This window comes from Prionailurus viverrinus, chromosome A2 (genome assembly GCF_022837055.1).
Source record: "Prionailurus viverrinus isolate Anna chromosome A2, UM_Priviv_1.0, whole genome shotgun sequence".
Classification (NCBI taxonomy): Eukaryota; Metazoa; Chordata; class Mammalia; order Carnivora; family Felidae; genus Prionailurus; species Prionailurus viverrinus.
Window position 1 is genome coordinate 153,190,884 of NC_062562.1, and position 21,097 is coordinate 153,211,980.

Below are 21,097 nucleotides of genomic sequence, written 5' to 3' on the forward strand. Positions count from 1 at the left end.
AATAGTTACAAAGAATCGGGGCGCCTGGGTGACTCAGTTGATTAAGCATCCGACTTCAGCTCAGGTCATGATCTCACAGTTTGTGAGTTCGAGCCCCGCATCAGGCTCTGTGCTGACAGCTCGGAGCCTGGAGCCTGCTTCAGATTCTGTGTGTGTCTCTCTCTCTGCCCTTCCCTTGCTCATGCTCTGTCTCTGTCTCTCTCTCAAAAATAAACAAACAGTAAAAAAAAATTTTTTTTAAGTTACAAAGAATGATTCACTAAGTGGGGTGCCTGGGTGGCTCAGTTGGTTAGGCGTCCAACTTGGGCTCAGGTCATGATCTCATGGTCTGTGAGTTCGAGCCCTGCATTGAGCTCTGTGCTGACAGCTCAGAGCCTGGAGCCTGCTTCACATTCTGTGTCTCCCTCTCTCTCTCTGCTCCTCCCCTGCTCACTCTCTATCTCAAAAATAAATAAACATTAAAAAAATATTTAACACTAAAAAAATTTTTTTTAAAGAATTAATTCACTAAACAAACTTAGAGAGTCGATTCAATTGCAAGGATCATGTGCAAGCTACTTAATCAGAAGATATACTTTTTTGAGAATTTATGTTCACCATACTAATATTGCAACTTAAAATAAATAACATTTAATATGCTTACCCTTTGGTTTTTTTTAATCTATTTTTGACATAGGTCATAAGCAATTATGCAGTGATAAACATTCAGCTATCCTTGATCTATAGGGAAAGAAATATACATGTGTATACATATTTGTCAGTATCATCCAGATTTCTATTCAGTCTATCAGACCTTGGATCTTTAATATGATCACGAAACATGCAGATACACATGCAGGGACATACACAAGCCTTCCTAGAGTCCTCTGGGTCCCTGGCTGTTAGCAATGCCAGCTCCGTAAAGGAGAGGACAATACAAACTAAAATCCTTCATCAAAAGTGCAAAATTCATTTGCTTTTAAGGCTTCAATGTTAGAACAATCAGAAAAGCATGTGGAAAGTGCTAGAAAGGAAATTGTAGTTCTTCCACTTTTCCTTCGGCAGCTCAGAGTGGAAAGTAAATGTTAAATTAAATAGAGAGGCAATTTTATCTCAGCTTGGATAATGTTTCCAGATAATTATCAGGTTTAGACTCCAGACAGAAATATACTTGTCTTCTGTTAGAAATAAGTGTTTAACCCTCAAGATCCCAAAAGTAAGTTTATTGCACTGTTTTGTACAACCCTTGATCAGCAAGATTTTGTTTGACTAGAATGTGGACCTTGTCCCATTAAGAGATAAATGAAATGAGAGGGAGAGGAACAGAAAGAGGTATTAATACAGAAAAAAAACAAAAACAAACAGATTGCCTTGGCCTCCAATGGAAGAAAAGAATGAAGGCTCCCCACCCCCAACCCCAATGGGAGGTCCCGAGTTAGAGCTTGTAACAATTCAGAGGTCAAATCAGCCCCCTTAGAAATGGCTACAACTGACTCGAGAACAGGGGAGAAAATAAACACAGAGCAGTGCCAAAACCATGTCTTATTCTCCTGGCTTCATATTTGAGAATGTCCAGTTCCTGCACTTAATCAGAATACCAAGCCTCTGTAATGAGAGCAAGGGTTGGTGATCTTGCCAAAAGCACAGATAGGTTCATCTCTACGATTTATGTTTTCTTGGCTACAATTCTAACCCATGTCTTAGTATTCACTGATAACTCAGGAGAACATTTGGTTACCATCCCCTAAATAATACCCCAGTTTAGTCTTTTATTAAATTCTTGTTCCTATTTTTCAGGAAAAATTGCCTCAATTTTCTACACATCTCAAAAATCCAATTTTTCAAAGCCCTTTAATTATCTGGATTAATGTTTCCTGGCTGCACCAAGGAGTCTTTCCATTTCTTAAGCTGTCAGGAAGAGATGCAAATAGAGATTTCTCTTGAGGGCCTAAGCATTCTAAGATTGGTGGAGAAAGGACCTTAAATTTCCATACAATTATTTTCACTTTGGCTATTTTCTACCCAATTTCTATAGGTCGGATACATTAAAAAGTATCATATCCCAAGATGATACCTGCAGTTTAAGCAACATTGTGACATTATGAATAAAAATCAACTAGGCAGTCATGGTATCTACTAGAAACCTTATAATTTCTGGATCATGGTTTAGGGGAAAAAACATGAAGAGAAGATAAAACGTATTTTCACTTATATAAGCCAAATAAGAAACTTGAGTGTTTATCACAATTGGTTAGGATCATGGTGTCGATAAATAAGTAGATTTTGGTTGGGTTCAAAAGGATAGCTGGTTCAATTTATTTTAAAGCAGCAATGCCCATGACAATAAATGTGAGAGAAAGAAAGAAAGAAAGAAAGAAAGAAAGAAAGAAAGAAAGAAAGAAAGAAAGAAAGAAAGAAAGAAAAGAAGAGAAAATAAAAAAGAAAAGAAAAGAAATACCCAAGACAATCTTGACCTCAATCAATGGCATAATCCAATAAAGCAGAGATGTCATTTAAAGTACAGATTCCGAGAGCCACCTGGGTGGCTCAGTCGGTTAAGCGTCTGACTTCAGCTCAGGTCATCATCTTCCAATCCAGGAGTTTGAGCCCCCATGTCGGGCTCTGTGCTGACACTCAGAGCCTGGACCCTACTTTGGATTCTGTGCCCCTTCCCCGCTCATACTCTCTCTCTATCTCTCAAAAATAAGTAAACATTAAAAAAAAAATTAGGGGCACCTGGGTGGCTGAGTCAGTTAAGCTTCCGACCTGGGCTCAGGTCATGATCTCATGGTTCATGAGTGTGAGCCCCACTGTCAGCACAGAGCCTGGAGCCTGCTATGGATTCTGTGTCTCCCTCTCTCCTGACCCTCCCTTGCTCTCTCTCTCTCTCTCTCAAAAATAAACATTAAAAAATTTAATAAGAAAATTTTTTTTAAAAATTTAAAGTACAGATTCTGATCCTTCAACCTGCATTTACTTCAGCAGAATCGATGGAGACTGGGCCCCATAATCTGCATGTTTCACGGACACATGTGGAGTTTCTTATGCATGAAAAACTTTGTAAACACTCTCATAGAAGAAAAGTGGAAAGTAATATGCAAGGAGAGGTTACTTGGCAACCTGTCAAATTTATATGACATTGAGGTGGGAACTTCGAACCAAATTTACCACCAAAACTCTGCACTAACATGTGTACAATTGTGTCTCTTCATTTGTCTTGGGTGGAAATGAAAGCTTCATCACTGAAGGAAAAATATGAAATCAAAACATTTATTTAGGCATCTTCAAGTCCCAACCAAGTGATGAAACTGGCTCAGTTAATACTTCCTAAACGTAAGAGATATTTAGTATCAGACAAGACATCTCAGAAGGTTATCTTTCTATCAAAAAACCATATGCCTAATGCTTCAGAATATCCATATTTTTTCACCATCCCATAGGTTCTGAGATGCAGTGCTTGAGAGATCAGAAAATGAATATATGTATTTCTGGTGTGGAAGACAAGGAGTAGAAGATCTCAGTCTTTAGAAGTCAATGAGGCAGAATCATTGAGTAGTGTTAGACTCCTAGCCCCAGTGGCCATAAACTCAAACATTATCCTGTTATCTCATAGGAAGGAATCAGCATATGATTCTCCAGCCAGGAGTGTATTTCCTGTCACTCAGGCACATGCTCCAGGGTTCCTCTCTGCTGAAGAAAGAGCTCTCTCACCTTACACACACCATCTTCAAGTTCTTCTGGAGGCAAGTCTGGGTTTCTTTCCACGTGGAGATTCCAGCGATCCAGCTGTACAATTGTCCCATCTTCGACTTGGCAAAGGATCTTCGAAACAGGTTCATCAGTGTAGCCCTAAGGAATCAAAAAATATACCCACTGCCATCTGGAGTAGCAAACAGTACAGCCAAAGGTATTTCATGCAAGCAAGAGCCCTTCTGTTGTAGCTCTGTTTATTTTGCGATTAGCAAGGCTGGGAAAGTAAACTGTTTTCCTTGAAGTACTTAGAATCTAAGACAAAAGTCACAGGTAACGTGCATAGAGATACTGCTCTAACTGGTTTGAGCTGAGTAATTTTTGCCAGCACCAAGAACCAGTAGTCACCGGTAGGCATTTGAGGGCCATGCTGGATGGCTGCTTCCATCAGAGTGACAAGAGGACTCCCCAGGTCTCCTACTAGAGGAATTTGAGAGACACATAGGACAAGTATGTGTGGAAAAGGAGGAAAGGAATCCAGGTGGCATATGAGAGACAACTTTTTCAATTAACATTCCACTTCCCCTCCCTAACCTTGCAGTGGGACACCGTTCTTTCCATGGCTGAAGGCAAGTCTGTCTGAGGCACAGCCCTATTATGCAACCACTTACTACTTGAGCATGTATTTACTGGCAGCATGATTATTAAGGACAGTCAAGTCTCTGATTTGGATCGAGGAGTCAACAGTGATAAATATATTTACATGAAGCAACTAATTTATTATCATTTATACTATGCTCACTGTAGGAGGTCAATTCACCCAATGCCAAATTCATATCTGCTAATATCTGAAGAGAATTATCACCTAATGGAGGTGAATTCACCCAAAGGTCAATTTCATATCTGCTAATATCTGAAGAGAATTTTCATGGAGCCCAGTCCAATCTCTCATATGAGCAGATAAAAAGATGGTGGGGCTGCATATGTTAGCATATTGTGCCTCCTTACTATCTTAACACTGTAAAAATGTTAATAAAAAAGCTGGTGAGTGACAGGTAAACTTCTTCCACTAAGCTTAACTAAAGTTGGCTGTATGGTGGGAAGGACAGTTGGCTATCTGTTTCACAAAGCCATGATGACACCAAGCAGAAAAACAACTTAAACAAAGGACTGTAACTCTCTTAAACGAAGGACTGTAATCTGAACCAGATTTGCTCTTCTGGCCAAGACTGAGGGTCAGGATCAATTCAGGTCCGTGTGCTTGTTTTACATAAAGACTTGAGGCCAACCCACCCACCACCTTTCAATGGATACCTCAAGAAGCCCCAGGCCTGTGTCCTAATCCCCATTTTTTATACCATACTTTCTTCTCTAGATGATTCTAAATTTGAACTGAAGAAGGTCCTGGATGAAACCCTGAAGCAGGGGCACCCTAATTCTCCATTCTAACTTATTCTTTGGACAACAGTAGCATATTCCCCTTCCGTTAGAACATCTGTGGATTCAGGGACCCTCCTGCTTGATGGCTTGGGTGGTCCCTGAGAACAGTTCTTACCCCTCCCCAGTTGAGAGTTCGAGCCAGGTCGTTCCCAGTTCCCAGTGGAAGGACCCCGACAGGAGGCTGAGGGCTCAGCTGCAGTTCATCCAGAATAGAAAGGATCCAGCCCACCTACAGACATTTCGGGGGCCAGAAGAGATATGAGAAAGATAGGTAAGTTACAAAGACAACCTGAGAGAAGGCAGCTTTAAAAAGCAAATGATATAGTTTGATTTTTCTTTAAAATATGTACGATTTAATCTGGTAGTCAAGAAACAGACCACTTATCTCAAACAGTTTCAAAATGGTGAAGTCCCTAAAGGGAGAAGGACCATTTTGTTTATGCTGTCATATAAGCAAAACTGGACCCACTCATCTGTATGTTTAACTTGAGATCTACCTTCAAATTTAGAACAGTTTAAAATCTGGGGAGGTTTACAATATAGGCATTGGAGACAATACAAGACTTACAATCAGACTGAATTTCAATTTTGGTCACACTCGCTACATAATCTTGATTAAATTATTTAACCTCACTGAGATTTATTTACCTGATTTTCAAAATGGATATAATGCCTACCTCACAAGACTGTTTACAGATTAAACTAAAATGCATATAAAGCCCTTAATATGGTCTATGTAAGCACTAATTAAATGGTCACCCTCCATAACACCATCTTAGAAATTAGTAGCATTTTCCTAACGATCCCCATATTCTCTGTAATGAAACATTATGAAAACATAATTATGCATGGTCCTAGTACTTATTATAAGTTCAGGCAGAAAATAGATACTTATATACTATAATCATATTCCCATTTAATCTTTTTCTAAGATAAATAATACTTTAGGTTTGGTCTTGCAACTATTTAGAATAATTACCCAAAACCTGGAAATGGCAAAAAGAAACTTGCATATCCTCACAAAGTCCTACTAAGGTGGCATTTTACAGGCCTAAGAACTTTATAACTGTAGGCTAACTGGAATATTTCTGTCCTGTGGATACACAAAGGTCGAGAATAGAAGATTATGTTAAAGGTTATGGTTTTATTCCCCCATACGGCCATAAACTGATTTTATCTCACATTTAGAAAAATTGTTTTGGAATAAACTACATAATCCTTTCCCTCTACTTCTCCAATAAGTCAACTCTACCATCTTGCTGGATGCAAAAAGCTAAATAAATTTGAACTAAGCTCTTCGTCAAAGAGCTAAATAAATTTGACATGCATTCATTCTACATTTGTATGAGTCCTATTTTATTGTTTTTAATAGTACTTTAACAGCATATGTAGTGCACACTACATATAAAACACAGAACTAAGTAACTGAAATAAGATGAATGAGCTGGAACAAGCTAAGCAACTGAAATAAGATGAATGAGCTGGATGCCTGCTCCCAAGGAGCTTACAAGGAACAAGGAGAGAGACAATCACTGCTTTCCATGTGCTGATTTCTGAGCAAAGTTCTCTTATTATTAAACTTCAAAATGACTCTGTAAGGTAGGTAGAAGTCTCATCTCCATGTAATAGATAAGGAGGCCAAAACTTGGTAATATCATACCCTTACTATGGTAATATCATACCATTTATGTAGTACAGATCGCATTCAAAATTAGGTATGCTAAACCCCAAGACTGACCTCTTAGCCACTCTGGGACAGAGAGCCTTTCAGTAAAGACCCAAACCCCGTTCCGGATAGGGCCTGACCATGCTGAAGACAGAGGCATATACTTTTGGAATCTCTGGAATGCTGGAGAAACTTTAGAAATTGCTGAAACCAATTCAGTTAATTTGCAGATTTATTAACTGAGGTGCAAAGAGGTCAAGCAATTTGCTCAAGACTAGATAATTAGGAGTGTCAATGTCATGATCTTATCAGGTCTCTTGACTCCATCTAAAATCCTTTCGCTACCACAGTATTCCTTCCAGGATGTAAAACTTGACCGTCTATCAAGAAGCCTGAAATTGTGTTTACCTTCTAGAAAGGCATACCCCCGTGTTCACCCAATATGATGAACTAAAAATCCAGATCTAAAGAAGTGTCCAAAAATCCCTCCACTCCCTGGGCAATTCCCTCCCAGACAACTTCTTAGATTCTGACCTAACACTTTCTTAGTTGTCTTACACACAGTACAAACAAAGCTTGCTATTGAAGTGTGAGGGGAAAAAGAGTCAGATGCTAAAATAGATCTGATGACTATGCTAGATACCGTTCTTGCTCAGCTACCTGTGCACAAACTACACACAGTAGAAGCAGATCCCTCTAGTAAACTACAAGACATGAAAACTCAGAAATCCCAACAATCAGGGGTCACTGATTGCAGATGCAAATAGCCCTGAGAACTAGAGACTCAGAAATGCAATGGAACTCTAGAAATTCAAACTCAACATCCCATATAAAGGAGGCAATCTCTTTACAACTTTTCTAAGAGATGATCACTGTGTCTCCCCTTATGAACTGTACTCACAAATCTGTCTACTTTCTTTCAGGTAGATTTAAATTGGAAATTCGTTTCTTATGCATAGTTGAAACAGGTCTCTCTTTTCTTGGTAAGGATAATGTCATGTGTTCACATTTCCGATACCCAATGCACTCCAGACACAACGATAGGAAAAATAAATCCTCAGGGACCAGAAGCAAAACAAACACAAAATGGCAAGCAGATGAAGCCTGGAGTTTGGCTTCTGTCTGATAACAGGGAGTAGAAGTTCACCCCTCCTGACAGGGGGCCATGTATGAATAAGGGTCCCTCTTGGCCAGCGGGAGAGAGGCTGGAAAAGAATGTGAGAACCCCTGCCTGAGGCCACAGCCCAAAGACAGGGGAGACCCCTTGCGGCTGGAGGGAGAAAGCTGCCAGCAGTGGGCTCACCTTCCCCCTGGCTTGCTGATGTACCTCAAACATCCAACACCTCCTCAGGATGGGTGTCTTAGTCACCTAAGGAAAACCCAGTCGAGTCTCAGAGTGCTGGAGACCATGCAAAGGACTAGGAAGAGATAGTGATAGGATGCAGAGAAAGAAAAGGGAAAGACCAAACACAACAAAATAACTTCCTCTGAAGAGGACCCTGCAAAGAAAAATTCTAAATCGCAGGAAGAACACTAATACCAAGATGGACGGGAAGAGGAAGGATCAGTCCACAGTGTGTGAAATACAAATACTTTTCAAATAACCGAAATGAGTGTCCTGTAATTTCCATGAATTGATGGGGTATCTTCTTAAAGAATTTTTTTAATGTTTATTTATTTTGAGAGAGAGAAAGAGAGAGAGAGAAACCCCAAGCAAGCCCAGCACTGCCAGCCCAGAGCCTGACACAGGACTTGATCTCATGAACCATGAGTTGGACACTGAACTGACTGAGCTACCCAGGTGCCCCTGATGGGGTATCTTCTAATAATTCTTTAATCGGTACAACAGCCTTCATTCAAATCTTCTTAAGCTGTTCCTGTTTTCTCAAAAAAAGTTGCCAAGAATCCACACCATACTGTGATATAGTTCCTCAGAATGGCAGGAGCCCTCAGGTCCCCTGGATTTCTCACCATCTCCTTTTCTCTCACACTTGCCCTAACAGAAGAAGAAAATGTATAACTGATTTGAATTAAAGGATCTCCCCCTTTCTTATTCAATGATTTAAGAACTGCATAAATGTAAGAGTGCCTCGGTGGCTCAGTTGATTAAGCGTCTGACTTTGGCTCAGGTCATGATCTCACAGTTCATGAGTTCGAGCCCCACATCAGGCTTGCTGCTGTCAGCACAGAGGCTGTTTCAGATCCTCTGCCCTGTCTCTCTCTGCCCTTCCCTGGCTCGCGTGCTCTCTCTCTCTCTCTCTCTCAAAATTAAATAAACATGATTTAAAAAGAGGGATGGGCAGCTACTTATCTCCCTTGATCAAGAATTGCATATGGGGCGCCTGGGTGGCACAGTCGGTTAAGCATATGACTTCAGCCAGGTCACGATCTCGCGGTCCGTGAGTTCGAGCCCCATGTCGGGCTCTGGGCTGATGGCTCAGAGCCTGGAGCCTGTTTCCGATTCTGTGTCTCCCTCTCTCTCTGCCCCTCCCCTGTTCATGCTCTGTCTCTCTCTGTCCCAAAAATAAATAAACGTTAAAAAAAAAAATTAAAAAAAAAAAAAAGAATTGCATAAATACATTCTACTTTCTTTTTCCAATACCCAAATATTTTCTTCTGAATACAACCAGGTAGGTTTAGTAACCCATTATTACCTAACCTTAGGGTCATCAAATGTCACCTGCCTTTAATAACCAAGATGTGTCATGAAGTTCTCTTAAGTGCCACCAGTAGGCTAGTAGTTCTTTTAGCAGAGGAGGGTCTGGATCTTTTCTCATAGTCCTCAATAGCGTTTCTCATCCAAGAGCTACATTACTCAACAGCAGCTTCCCCAAAAGGCAACAGAACGTAGGGTGTAGGGAGACAGAGCTCAGTGAACCCCGCTCCATCATACATGGGCTGGGTGAGTTTAAGCAAGTGACTCCGTCACTCCAAGTTCTCTCATCTGTCTCTCAAGCCTGTTAGGGGTATGTTACCAGTTAAACACCATGTAGACATTTCTTAGCTTGGCAAATAGGAGATGCTTAATTAACATTAGCTGCTGTGATCAGGCTTTATTTTTCTTCCTCTTCACTTCCTCTATGAAGGTCCAGTTTCCTAGAAGCAAAATGCCCTCTTCCTTTTTCTCCGCTTAACGCTGAACCTCAAGTTCACAAATCAATCCCACCTTTGACTGCCATCAGTCACAAAGTCTTTCACACACTATCAAACACAGAAAAGCCAAGCTGTACTGAAGCAGAGAGGTGCTACAAAAGAGGAAGGAAGGAAGAGAGAGAGAGAGAGTAAACAAATATACTTACAATAGCAGGAGACAGAAAAGACCTTGAGTAATAATCTGTATCTGTCCTTATAAAAGCAGAACTATACAAAGGATCTTCAGGCCCAAAGCTGTTCCTGGGGCCTCTCACTTACCAGCAACCTGTTCCTTCTGGAAGTCCAGGCTTCAGGTTCTTAGCAGGGATTATGTTTGCTAGGCTATCACATTTCCCCCAAATCATCTCCACCAGCTCATCCAGCACTCCTTCAGTTATATTTAATTAATTGCAAAACAGCACTTGGCATATTTTCCACCACAGCTGAAGAAAACTATCCAGATTGGGTGAAATAATTTCTGAGTTCGCAAGGTTCTTTCCTGCCTTTGTGTTAGGAGGAGCAGGGCTGAGGGATCTGAAACAGCACGGTCCTGGGCTCTGTCCCTGAGCAGCCCCACAGTACTGTCCCCACAGCTGGCCAATGCTGCCACCCCTGTCCACGCTATGCTTTAGCTGTCACTGCATGTGTCCCCAGTGCACTGCGAGCAATATTTTCACTCTGCAAGGTACTAACATCAGAGGCAGCTGAGGGGTGGCAAGAACAGCGAATTGACATTTTTTTCGAACAGACCCAATACACGTAGTTCCTCATATGCTGGCAAAAAGCAAAGGATGTGCATGTTGAGAAATCAAAAGAAGTAGAACATTTCTGAACTGAAAGATCATCAAGACGGCATTTAACGACTGGGTGTCCCTTTCTAGTATGTACATTAGGATTCTTCTGATATTTTCATTTATATTTGTACTTAATAGTTTTTAGGTCATCATGTGTTAAAAAGAACTGTTTAAGGGGCACCTGGGTGACACAGTTGGTTGACCGTCTGACTTTGATCTCAGCTCAGGTCATGATCTCATAGTTCATGGGTTTGAGCCCCTTCTCGGGCTCTGCTCTTGATGGTACAGAGTCTGCTTGGGATTCTGTCTCTCCTTCTCTGTGTCCCTCTCCCACTTGTGTGCACACACATGCTCTCTCGCTCTCTTTTTCTCTCAAAAAAATGAACTAACATACATTTTTTAAATAAAAATATATGAAAATCACTGTTTAAAATCAGCCCTAAAGAAATCAAGACAGAAGGTGAGAGAAATGGGTGGGGGAGGGATATAGCTAGGCTAGCACTTCGGGAGAAAAGGGGTTTGGGATGGTTGTGCTTGGCACTATCACTTAAAGGGAAACAGTACTTTCTTCCCTGCTGTGGCTGCACAAAGTCCAGCAAGGAGGTGCCTTCTGTTTAGGGTGTATCCTCATCTACGGAAGCCAACTGATCAAGAAATAGCAAGAAGGAGCTGGCTACAGAGTTTAACTCCAGGCCTCCGGAAAGAGGGCAACTCAGTTAAAGGTGGACCTGCTGTTCCAGCCCCGTTATCGAGGTCAGGGGCCAGATAGGTAGGGACCACGCTGCACCGTAAGGAGCCATAAGGAGGGGAGGGCACGAGCGCCTCTAGGCTCTTGGTCCACATGCCCTTCACTATTCGAGCAAAACAACAGCTATGGGGAGCTGGACAGGTAGAGATGTGCCCAAAGAAGGGAAAAAATACAAATTTACTGCATAACCCAAGAGCAGCTGGTTTACAAACATGAGGGTCTGAGATCATTCTTGAGTTAGGGGAGTTTTCCTAGGGCCTTGAGAAGATGTGACAACCGTGTGACAGCCTTAGGATCATGCTAACCAGTTACAAAGAGATGACACCTGTACCGTCCCCTGCAGCATCCACTGGCCACATGCGGCGACTGGGCACAAGAATGTGCCTAATACAAACCGGAGGGGCTCTGAGTCAAAACAGATGCTGGATTTTGGAGACAGCACAAATAGAATATAAAATAATCTCATGAGTGATTCTTCTATGACTGCATGTTGAAGTGATAATATTTTGGAGATACTAGCTTAAATAAAATGTAGTATAAAATTAATTTCACCTGCTTCTGACTTTAAGTACCTTCTAGAAAACTTAAAAATGTGGCTTGCATTGTAGTTCTCTTGAACAGCCATGGTCTATACTATTGTAATGCTACAGCTATGAAGACCCTTGGGATGCAAATGTATCCCCTTGCAGATTTAGAAGGTCTCAAAGGAGGGTAAAGAACCTGCTGAAAGTGACGGAAATACAGGCACCCAACAGGGTCTTCTGCCTTCAAGTGGAATGCAGGAAGATGGGCTATTGAAAAGGGCAAGGAGGTAGAGCAACACAAAACGAGTACTGAAGCCTAAGAACTTGTTTCCAAACTGGGGCGCCTGGGTGGCTCAGCTGGTTGAGTGTCCGACTTTGGCTCAGGTCATGATCTCGGGGTTCATGAGTTCGAGCCCTGCATTGGGCTCTGTGCTGACAGCTCAGAGCCTGGAGCCTGCTTCAGATTCTGTGTCTCCCTCTCTGCCCCTCCCCTGTTCGTGCTCTGTCTCTCAAAACTAAATAAACGTTAAAAAAAGTTTTAATAAAAAAAGAAAATTGTTTCCAAATTAATGCAAGACATCTATATGTTAAACAATATTTTGTGCACAAACTGATGGAGTTAAGGGTTAATACATCCCCCTCCTAATCAGTCAAAAGAAATTCCATTCCTGATTCTCCCTGGAACCTTGTCACTGCACTGACAGAATTCTGACGGCTTATGGTGATAGATATGCTCACTGAGTAAAGGCTGAGTGCCTTAAGTCAAATGTATACCTGACAATCTCAGGAACCATTCTTCACTTGCCTAAAGCCAGCAATCTTTCTTCATAAATCTATCAGGAGGCCTTGTCTTTATATATAAACTCTGCCCCCACTCAAAATTTAAAGTTTCATATTCTAAACTAATAAAATTAAAAGTATCAATCACTGACCTAGAAAAAATATTTCAAATTCCATGCATCTTTCACAAAACATCCATTTTGGCCAAGTAAAGCAAACTAAAACTTGGGTCTTGCATAAGGTACAAGATACACAAAGTTTTGATCCTGAGTGGTTAAAGTACAGAGGTTACTATTGAGAAAATAATTAACACAAAAGCATGCACCAATTCTAAGGTAAATCGGCTACTTTCCCTTTGGGCATTAAAGTAATTTACCAGCTCTAAGGTAACTCTACTACTTTCCTTGGGGCGTGCCTGTTGCAAGGGACCGAGGGTAAACATCTAGTGCATTTGTGAGTGATGTGGAAGGATGCGAAAAACGAAGTCAGGAACATAGATGTGGTCCCTAGGAGGAAAACCTACCTGGAACATAAAAGTAGTATCTAGCCTTGTGAAGTACCTATTAATTATGGCGTATTTAAAGAAAGGACGCTAGGAAAGACAGGCTAAGTAGGAGAACCAGACAGTCTTCATGTCAAAAGGTGTTATTAATGGCACAAGGGCGTATTCACAGATATTCAACACTGTAATCGGGCCTGGTCTTCAGGATTCATTAGCAATCTCCCAAGTCTCATTTGCTCATCATTCTGGTTTTGTCCCAGATAAGCTTCTTGAAAACCACTAGTTACACCCTAGTCTCCAAAATCAATGATAATTCTGCAGTCTCTCCTCCAGGATATAACCACTGCCTCCTTCTTTGAAACTCCTTTGTGTGTTTTTTTTTTATTTGGTTTTTTCTTGACAGAATAAACTACGGGTGGTCTTTTCTATGGCTATTTTTTCCATTTTCCTTTTGAACTTTGGCCCGGACTCCCTAACTGCAGTTCTTTCACAAATGTCCGGACTTGGCTCTCTTGTCCTTGTCCTTTAGGCTTGAAAACCCCAGGTTTCCAAATACTTCTCTAGTTGCAGGGAATGCCTCAAACCATACAACCTAGAATGTCCTTCCTACACAAACCCGCTGAGTAGAGCAAAAGGACAAGAAAGGAGAAGCGAGAGCAAGCTGCCATGAGGCTCGGTGATGATGGGAGAAGTTTGGAAGGCGTGGTGCTCAATCAATGGTGAAGCTCAAGATGTAGAGATGGAATAGGAAGGGGATGTGGATTTGAGGTCATGGACACGTAGGTTAAGAAAGGATAAGAACTATGAATTCAGGATAGCAACTGGTCTGCTGGTGTCACTGAGATTTAGAGAGGGAGAAAAGACGGGCGCAAATACTGAAGTCATATAGGAAGACAAGGAGATTCTAAAACAAGAAGAGCACTATAGTAAAGGGTCACAGTAAGTTTATACCTTAATTAAGATAACTATCTGGGGACAGCTGAGCTAGGAATGTGTGTGCATGTACGTTAAACATAATATATATTTATCGTATCTATAAAAGACACACTGAGCTAAGAAGAACACGATGTGTGTGTAAGTGATATGTAATAAATTAAATAAATGTATATATGTATATAAATACACACTATATATGTATCTAATGTATATTATATCAGACACATCAATTAATGTGTATTATCATATATATGATGTGATATATATATATATATATATATGCATATATATATGCATATATGTATACACATATATGTTATCTCCTCAGAGGATTTGTTTGGATATAATTCTACTAAAAAAGGTTGGGAAATTTTCACAGCAGCCCATCCCTAAGTATATTTCCCTAGAACACTACAAATGCTTGAAATTTAATTAGTATTGTGGCAGAAAAAAATTATCTGGTCAAATAATTTTGGACAACGCTGGGTTAAACAAAGTGAAATAGGTTTGGCTTCTCAGCTATAAGACCTTACATTGAATTTTATAAGCTAATAATGTGTATTGTGAATCTTAACAAACAGTAAACACTGTTTTCTCAACTGCAAAATGTTTTCTTCTCCATGGAGTAACTTAAGGGACCAGTGGAAACACTGTTCTATTTTTTTCCCCAGTTGCATTTACTGGTGCATAATATGTATCCAATGCTACATTAAGTGCTCACTTGCTATGAGAAAGAGAAGATTTTGTTGCTACCTTTGAGAATAAAACATTCTAATTAGGGAGATTAGAGAAAAGTCAAAGAGAGTTCATAATAAAATCCTAGATCCTGGGAGAGCAGCCTCCAAATACAGAAGAAAAAGACACTGGACAGCAGCATCTAAATGTCATGGTTCTCAATTCTTTGCCTTTGCTAAATATACCAACGTAAGTAGACGGCAAATGGAGAGACAGATGATGCAAAGAGAGGAAAATGTGACAATATTAAACTTCAGCCCAATTCCATCTTTTCTTCAAAAATGAATACAAAGGATACCAATCAATGATCTTTAAGGCAAACCAATGTCAGCATTTTAAGTTCTATTTCCACTTGTAAAAGAATGAAGACAATAATTTTGTCCATATACTTCTCTTTAATTGCGACCAATTAAGAACAAATTAAATAAGGGTTTTTTTTTTTAAAGAATTTAGTAATCTATAACCTTCATTCTAATAATACGACCACATCCTTACCTTGTGGAATAGGAAACAATATAGTCAAACTGAGGGAGTAAAACATAATTTAGTAAGACCAAGTATGAATCCATGAGAACAATAATCAAGTCTCTTATAACCCTTTATGGGCTATGCTTCACATGACAGAGACCTATGTTTTAGGGGACTGGAAAGAGGTGAGGTGGGAATAAATAAGGAGAATTGTCATAGGGAAAACAAAAGAAAGATGGAAGAAATAAAGGAGACAACTGGATTCTATTTCAAGGACCTACCGTTCCATCCCCGCCACAGGCCAGAATTCGTAGATTTGGTACCTTCCTATACAACTCAAGCCTGTAGAGGAGATAGAAGACAAATTAAACATGAGCACATCACTGGCCATCGCAGAGAGAAAACCCAGGGCACAAGAGGGCTCTGGGATATCCACTGGAGAAAATGTATAATCAATGTAATGTCGTCAAAACTAGTTACCAAGTCATCACGAGGGAAGAGACCCCAACAACTGCATCAGAGGTTGGCAGCAAAAGTCAATTTTTAAATGGCTGACATTGGAATGGGATTTCAGGATGTCCCAGGGTTTCATTTCCCATAATTCCTATTAATGCATCAACTCACATCATTTCCCTAGTTAGTTTCGACTTCCTTTTCTTTTCCCATCATACCCTTCCCTCCTTTCTCAAAGGAAATCATCATGAATCAATAGTCAACGCTGATTGTATGTCTCCTCCTCATAGTTTATAAGCTTTTCCTGGATTTTTTTTTTTTTGAAACAAAAAGTAGAAACCTTCTTGAAACCTTCTACTTTCTATGCTTAATCCCAATGAACCTTTTCAGAGAGACAGGGTGCTGGGAGGATACCTACTAGTAACACGACCACACCTACAATCCCAGCTCTCTCTCTTCAGAGAGAGAACCAAATTTATACTCCTCGGGCCAAAGAGGGAAGACTTACTGACTTCTCTTTATTTAAAATTTGTCTGCTTAAAGTTAGATCATTTTTCATGTTGGCTCTTGAGAAAATACAATTAGACCCCCGCCCCACCCCCTGGCTAAAACATTTGCTTAAGCAAAGCGATTAAACCCTCTGTTCTAGAAGACATCACCTTGTAAATCTTTGTTTTGTTTTGTTTTGTTTTTTCTGAAAATATCTCCTATCTGGTCACATTCTTCATGATGATCTATGAAATCTCTACCTAAAGTGTAACCAAAGTGGTAAGATTTTACGATTTTGCCCTTCTGACGGGGCAGACGCCAAGGTAACAGATATGCCTGAGTCCATCCAAATACAGAAAAAAATACAGAAGTTTTATAGCGAACTCTAGTGGCAAAGAAGTTCACAGATTAAAAGAATGACAGGAGAAATTAATTTTTGTATGTAATATTCTCCTGAATGCTTCAAATATACAACTTTTCCATTTTACACAGGAATATTATTTCTCTAGAAATTATCTGAGTTGATGTTTCTTTGCCTCTGATATTGCTACTTATTCAAAAATAATTAGTATCCCTCAAGTTCTAATGTTTCCCAGATGACATCCAAACTATCTTAATACATGGGTTTTTTTTCATTTTTTTTTAATGTTTATTTGAGAGAGAGAGAGAGAGAGAGCACACACGCGCGCGCGCGCACACACACACACACACACACACACACACACACACACACACAAGTGGGGGAGGGGCAGAGAGGGAGACAGAATCTGAAGCAGGCTCCAGGCTCTGAGCTGTCAGCACAGAGCCCATCATGGGCCTTGAACTCATGAACCGTGAGATCACGACCTGAGCTGAAGTCGGGACGCTTAACTGACTAAGCCACCCAGGAACCCCAATACATGGGTTTTGAAAAGGGAATCAGACAGTAGCAGAAACAGCCCTGCTCTTTCCCATCATTTACCCCATCACCATCACCAAAGGGAAGATACAGGATACCTGTTACCTATGGCTAAATTTTATTTTTGATGTTTCTAACAAAAATAGAATGAAATTTCTGAGAAGTTTGGAAAACGGATTGAGCGGGAATTACGATGTCTTCCCACTCTGGTGTGAAATCAATAGGCATAATCAAGTAATCTGTCTCAAATAGACACTGATGCACATGCACAACCTGTAATTTACATACACGAACATACTCATAAACAAATATGGCCACTCTCCAAAGATATACTTACATTCTTACTAACATACATCGCTAAAGTTGTAGGTGCATACATAGAAAAAGGACAAATCTTTTCTCAATGCGGACGTGTAAATAATCTCCAGGTGCATGTACATAAGCAGCAAACACACTAGAAGTATGCCCTGAGTTGACAACAAAGTAGCTGGTTTTGAAGGGAATTAGCACAATGAAGAGTAGGAGGAGAAACGTCAGATGAAGTTTTAAGGGAGGGGAATACAGGTGAGAAAATAAATGAGGGATGGTCAGAAAATATTTCACAAGGCAATCTAATAATGAAGCTTGACTCCACAGCAGAAGTCCTTCTCGCTTGCCCAAAGCAGTATGGATCATGGGGGATTATTTCCAGACTTACGCATCTTTTGGCCCTTCCTGAGATAGATCAAAGACCTGTCGTGGATTCAGGTACCACATGAACATCTGCAGGACTTTGGTTCCCTGTAAGAAAAAAAAGAAAAAAAAAAAGACAATAGGCAGAAACTTCCAAATATGAGCTGATCATTTAAAAAATAAAGATATAAAAATAAGTAAATAAATAAATAAAAATGGGGGCACCTAGGTGGCTCAGTTGGTTAAGAGTCCGACTTTGGCTCAAGTCATGATCTCACAGTTTGTGAGTTCGATCTCCGCATCGGGCTCTGTGCTAACAGCTCAGGGCCTGGAGCCTGCGTTGGATTCTGTGTCTCCCTCTCTTTCTGCCCTCCTCCACTCATGCTCTGTCTCTCTCCCTCTCAAAAATAAGTAAACATTAAAAAGAATATTTTTAGTAAATTAAAAAAAAATAAAAATAAGTCCTCTTATCTAAAATCATAAACAGTATAAAATAGTAGTTAAAATCAGGGGCTTTAGGGGCGCCTGGGTGGCTCAGTCAGTTGAGTGCCGACTTTGGCTCAGGTCATGGTCTCACAGCTTGTGAGTTCGAGCCCTGCATCAGGCTCTGTGCTGACAGCTCGGAGCCTGGAGCCTGCTTCAGATTCTGTGCCTCCCTCTCTCTCTGCCCCAACCAACTTGCATTCTGTCTCTGTCTCTCTCAAAAATAAATAAACATTAAAAAAAAAAAAATCAGGGGCTTTGGCCATCAATATGTAGGTTGAATGTCCAAGTGAGGTTTTTATCCAACCTGTGTTACTCTGGCCAAGTTCCTCAATTTCATTAAGCTTAGCTGCCTTCTTTTTATGAGGGTTTTTTTTTTTTTAAGTTTTTCATTTTGAGAGTGAGAGAGAGCACACATATGCACAGGAGAGGGACAGAGGGAGAGGGAGAGAGAGAATCCCCAGCAGGCTCGGCCCTCTCGGCATGGACCCTGACCTTTGGCTGTGTCTCACACCCATGAGATCATGACCCGAGCCGAAATCAAGAACTGGACACTTAGCCGACTGAGCCGCCCGGCCACCCCAGCTTCCTTCTCTTTAATGTGGAGACAAGAATGCCTAGTTCACAGACTTGTTGCAAGGATTAAATGCAGTAACATTTGAGGGGCACATCGATTAAGTGTGTAATGAATGGTATCTACTGGTGTTACCATCACTCAACATAAAAATCCATGTAGGGAAATTATTTGTCAGTCCATGTAATTTAAGATTAATTTTTACTTCATTGCACAGCTTACTTTTATCTTTGCATAATGTGAATATAGTCGGTGTGTGCAAAGTATGATTTTATTGAAATGATTTTTCTAAACTGAAGCAAATGAACAGAGGCTCCTATTATTTAGGAGATAGATATATATATTTAACTTCCTTACTTAGTTATATCTTACTTTGATGTGTTCCCATTTCTGTGTCCCTACCTAAGTCCAACAGTTCTCACATGAACATTTTTGACTGATTTAAATAGTTTATAATTGACATTTATAGAACAGATCACCATGGAAAAGATAAGGCAGTTCCAGAGACCTTTTTTTTTTAAGAGAGAGAGAGCACACACGGGAGAGGGCAGAGGGAGGGGGAGGGTAGGAGGGAGGAAGAGAGGAAGGGAGAGAGAGAAAGAGAGAGTGCACATGGGAGAGGGGCAGAGGGAGGGGGAGGGTAGGAGGGAGGGAGAGAGGAAGGAAGGAAGGAAGGAAGGAAGGAAGGAAGGAAGGAAGGAAGAGAGAGAGAGAGAGAGAGAGAGAGAGAGAAAGAATCCCAAGCAGGCTCCATGCTCAGTGTGGAGCCAGATGGGGGCTCTATCCCAGGATCCTGGAATCATGACCTGAGCTGAAATCCAGAGTCTGATACTCAACTTACTGAGCGACCCAGGTGCCCCTAAGGAGATCATTTCTTAACAGTGCATTGAGCAAAGAAAAAAATGAAAGTTTTTTATTAAGCAGCATCAAAAGAGCTTGGAAACCTAGTAGGGTGCCTCATTTTAGGTCATTATCAGCCAGAGCAAATAACATTTCATCATTTGGGCAGTGCTTCTTGCCTATAATTACAGTTCCTTTATTAGATATCAAGATTGCTCTTCCTTGAAATATTCCCAAGTTTGTACACCTACTATGCTGTATTTGAGAGTCATTCTAGTTTAGCAGAAATAATATGGTATTTGCATCTGTAATAACTTGGATGTTCTCATTAGGTGAGCATAAGCATTTAAAATCCTGCAGAAATCCAGCATATTAAATAGAGGGGCAACAGCTCCTTTCCTGGGGGATAATGAGACTTAAATGAATCAGTTAATAGTTATGGATCTAACACAGTATGTGGCACAAAATAGCCTTCATAAAGGTTAGTCCCTTTCTTTGTTGCTCCTTGTTAATCTATTCATTAAATTGCACTTGAGGGTGTGAGGGCTAAAGTATAGCTTATAATTATCACATTGTTATGCCAGTTGTTACAGAGGCCAATGCAGGTCTTTTGTTCCACATTTCATCCAAACCTGTAATTTAAAAGTTCTGCTTTATCATGTGCTTGCTATAAATTTAGGAATCACATTCTATCCTTAATTGTCACAACTGATCCTTCACTTTCACCAAAGGACACATTTTGCTTCCCATAAAATTCAGAAACTGATTGAGATACAAAATACTAACTAAACACTGGATTGTTCTCTCTCTTCCCATGCTGGGCCTTGCTAGCACGTCAGCTGGGGATTATCTTGAGCAACCTTTTATGTTTAATAGGTAACACCAGAGTCATTTTAATAACCAATTTATAAAAAATTTCCACTGACTTGCTAGAAAATTAATTTTTCAGTTTTAAATTCCTAGAGTGATAGGACCGGTTAATGTTAATTACTCTTTTCCACTTCTGGCTAATGTTGCTTCTATTATGCATACAATACCAGGTAATTAACACCCTCCACAAATAAAACAAGAGGCACTGAGATGTGGTTTGTCTCCGACTAGACTTCTCTGAAAGGTTTGAGTGACCACACAGTCTTGTTTTTGCTCATTGTCAGTCTGTTCATGGGGACACCTACTTATCTACATTTATCCTTTTGAGGAAGGGGAATCGAGGCTGGCGAGTTTTGCACTGAACACCTGTAGGAGGCGCCATAGATAGCACAGCCTATCACAAGACCGTGCTCTGGTGCTGGGT

General features: G+C 40.5%; 1 protein-coding gene across 3 annotated transcripts in view; it reads right to left on the reverse strand.

The window, feature by feature from the left end:
• Positions 1-21,097, reverse strand: part of DGKI (diacylglycerol kinase iota) — a 455,508-nt gene that overhangs the window by 189,977 nt on the left and 244,434 nt on the right. For all 3 annotated transcript variants that reach the window (XM_047850207.1, XM_047850206.1, XM_047850208.1), the window contains 4 exons: positions 17,932-18,014; positions 15,676-15,736; positions 5,225-5,338; positions 3,691-3,828 (listed from right to left, as the gene is read on the reverse strand). In XM_047850207.1, the coding sequence (XP_047706163.1) occupies positions 3,691-3,828; positions 5,225-5,338; positions 15,676-15,736; positions 17,932-18,014 (396 nt within the window). The remainder of the gene's footprint in view (positions 1-3,690; positions 3,829-5,224; positions 5,339-15,675; positions 15,737-17,931; positions 18,015-21,097) is intronic.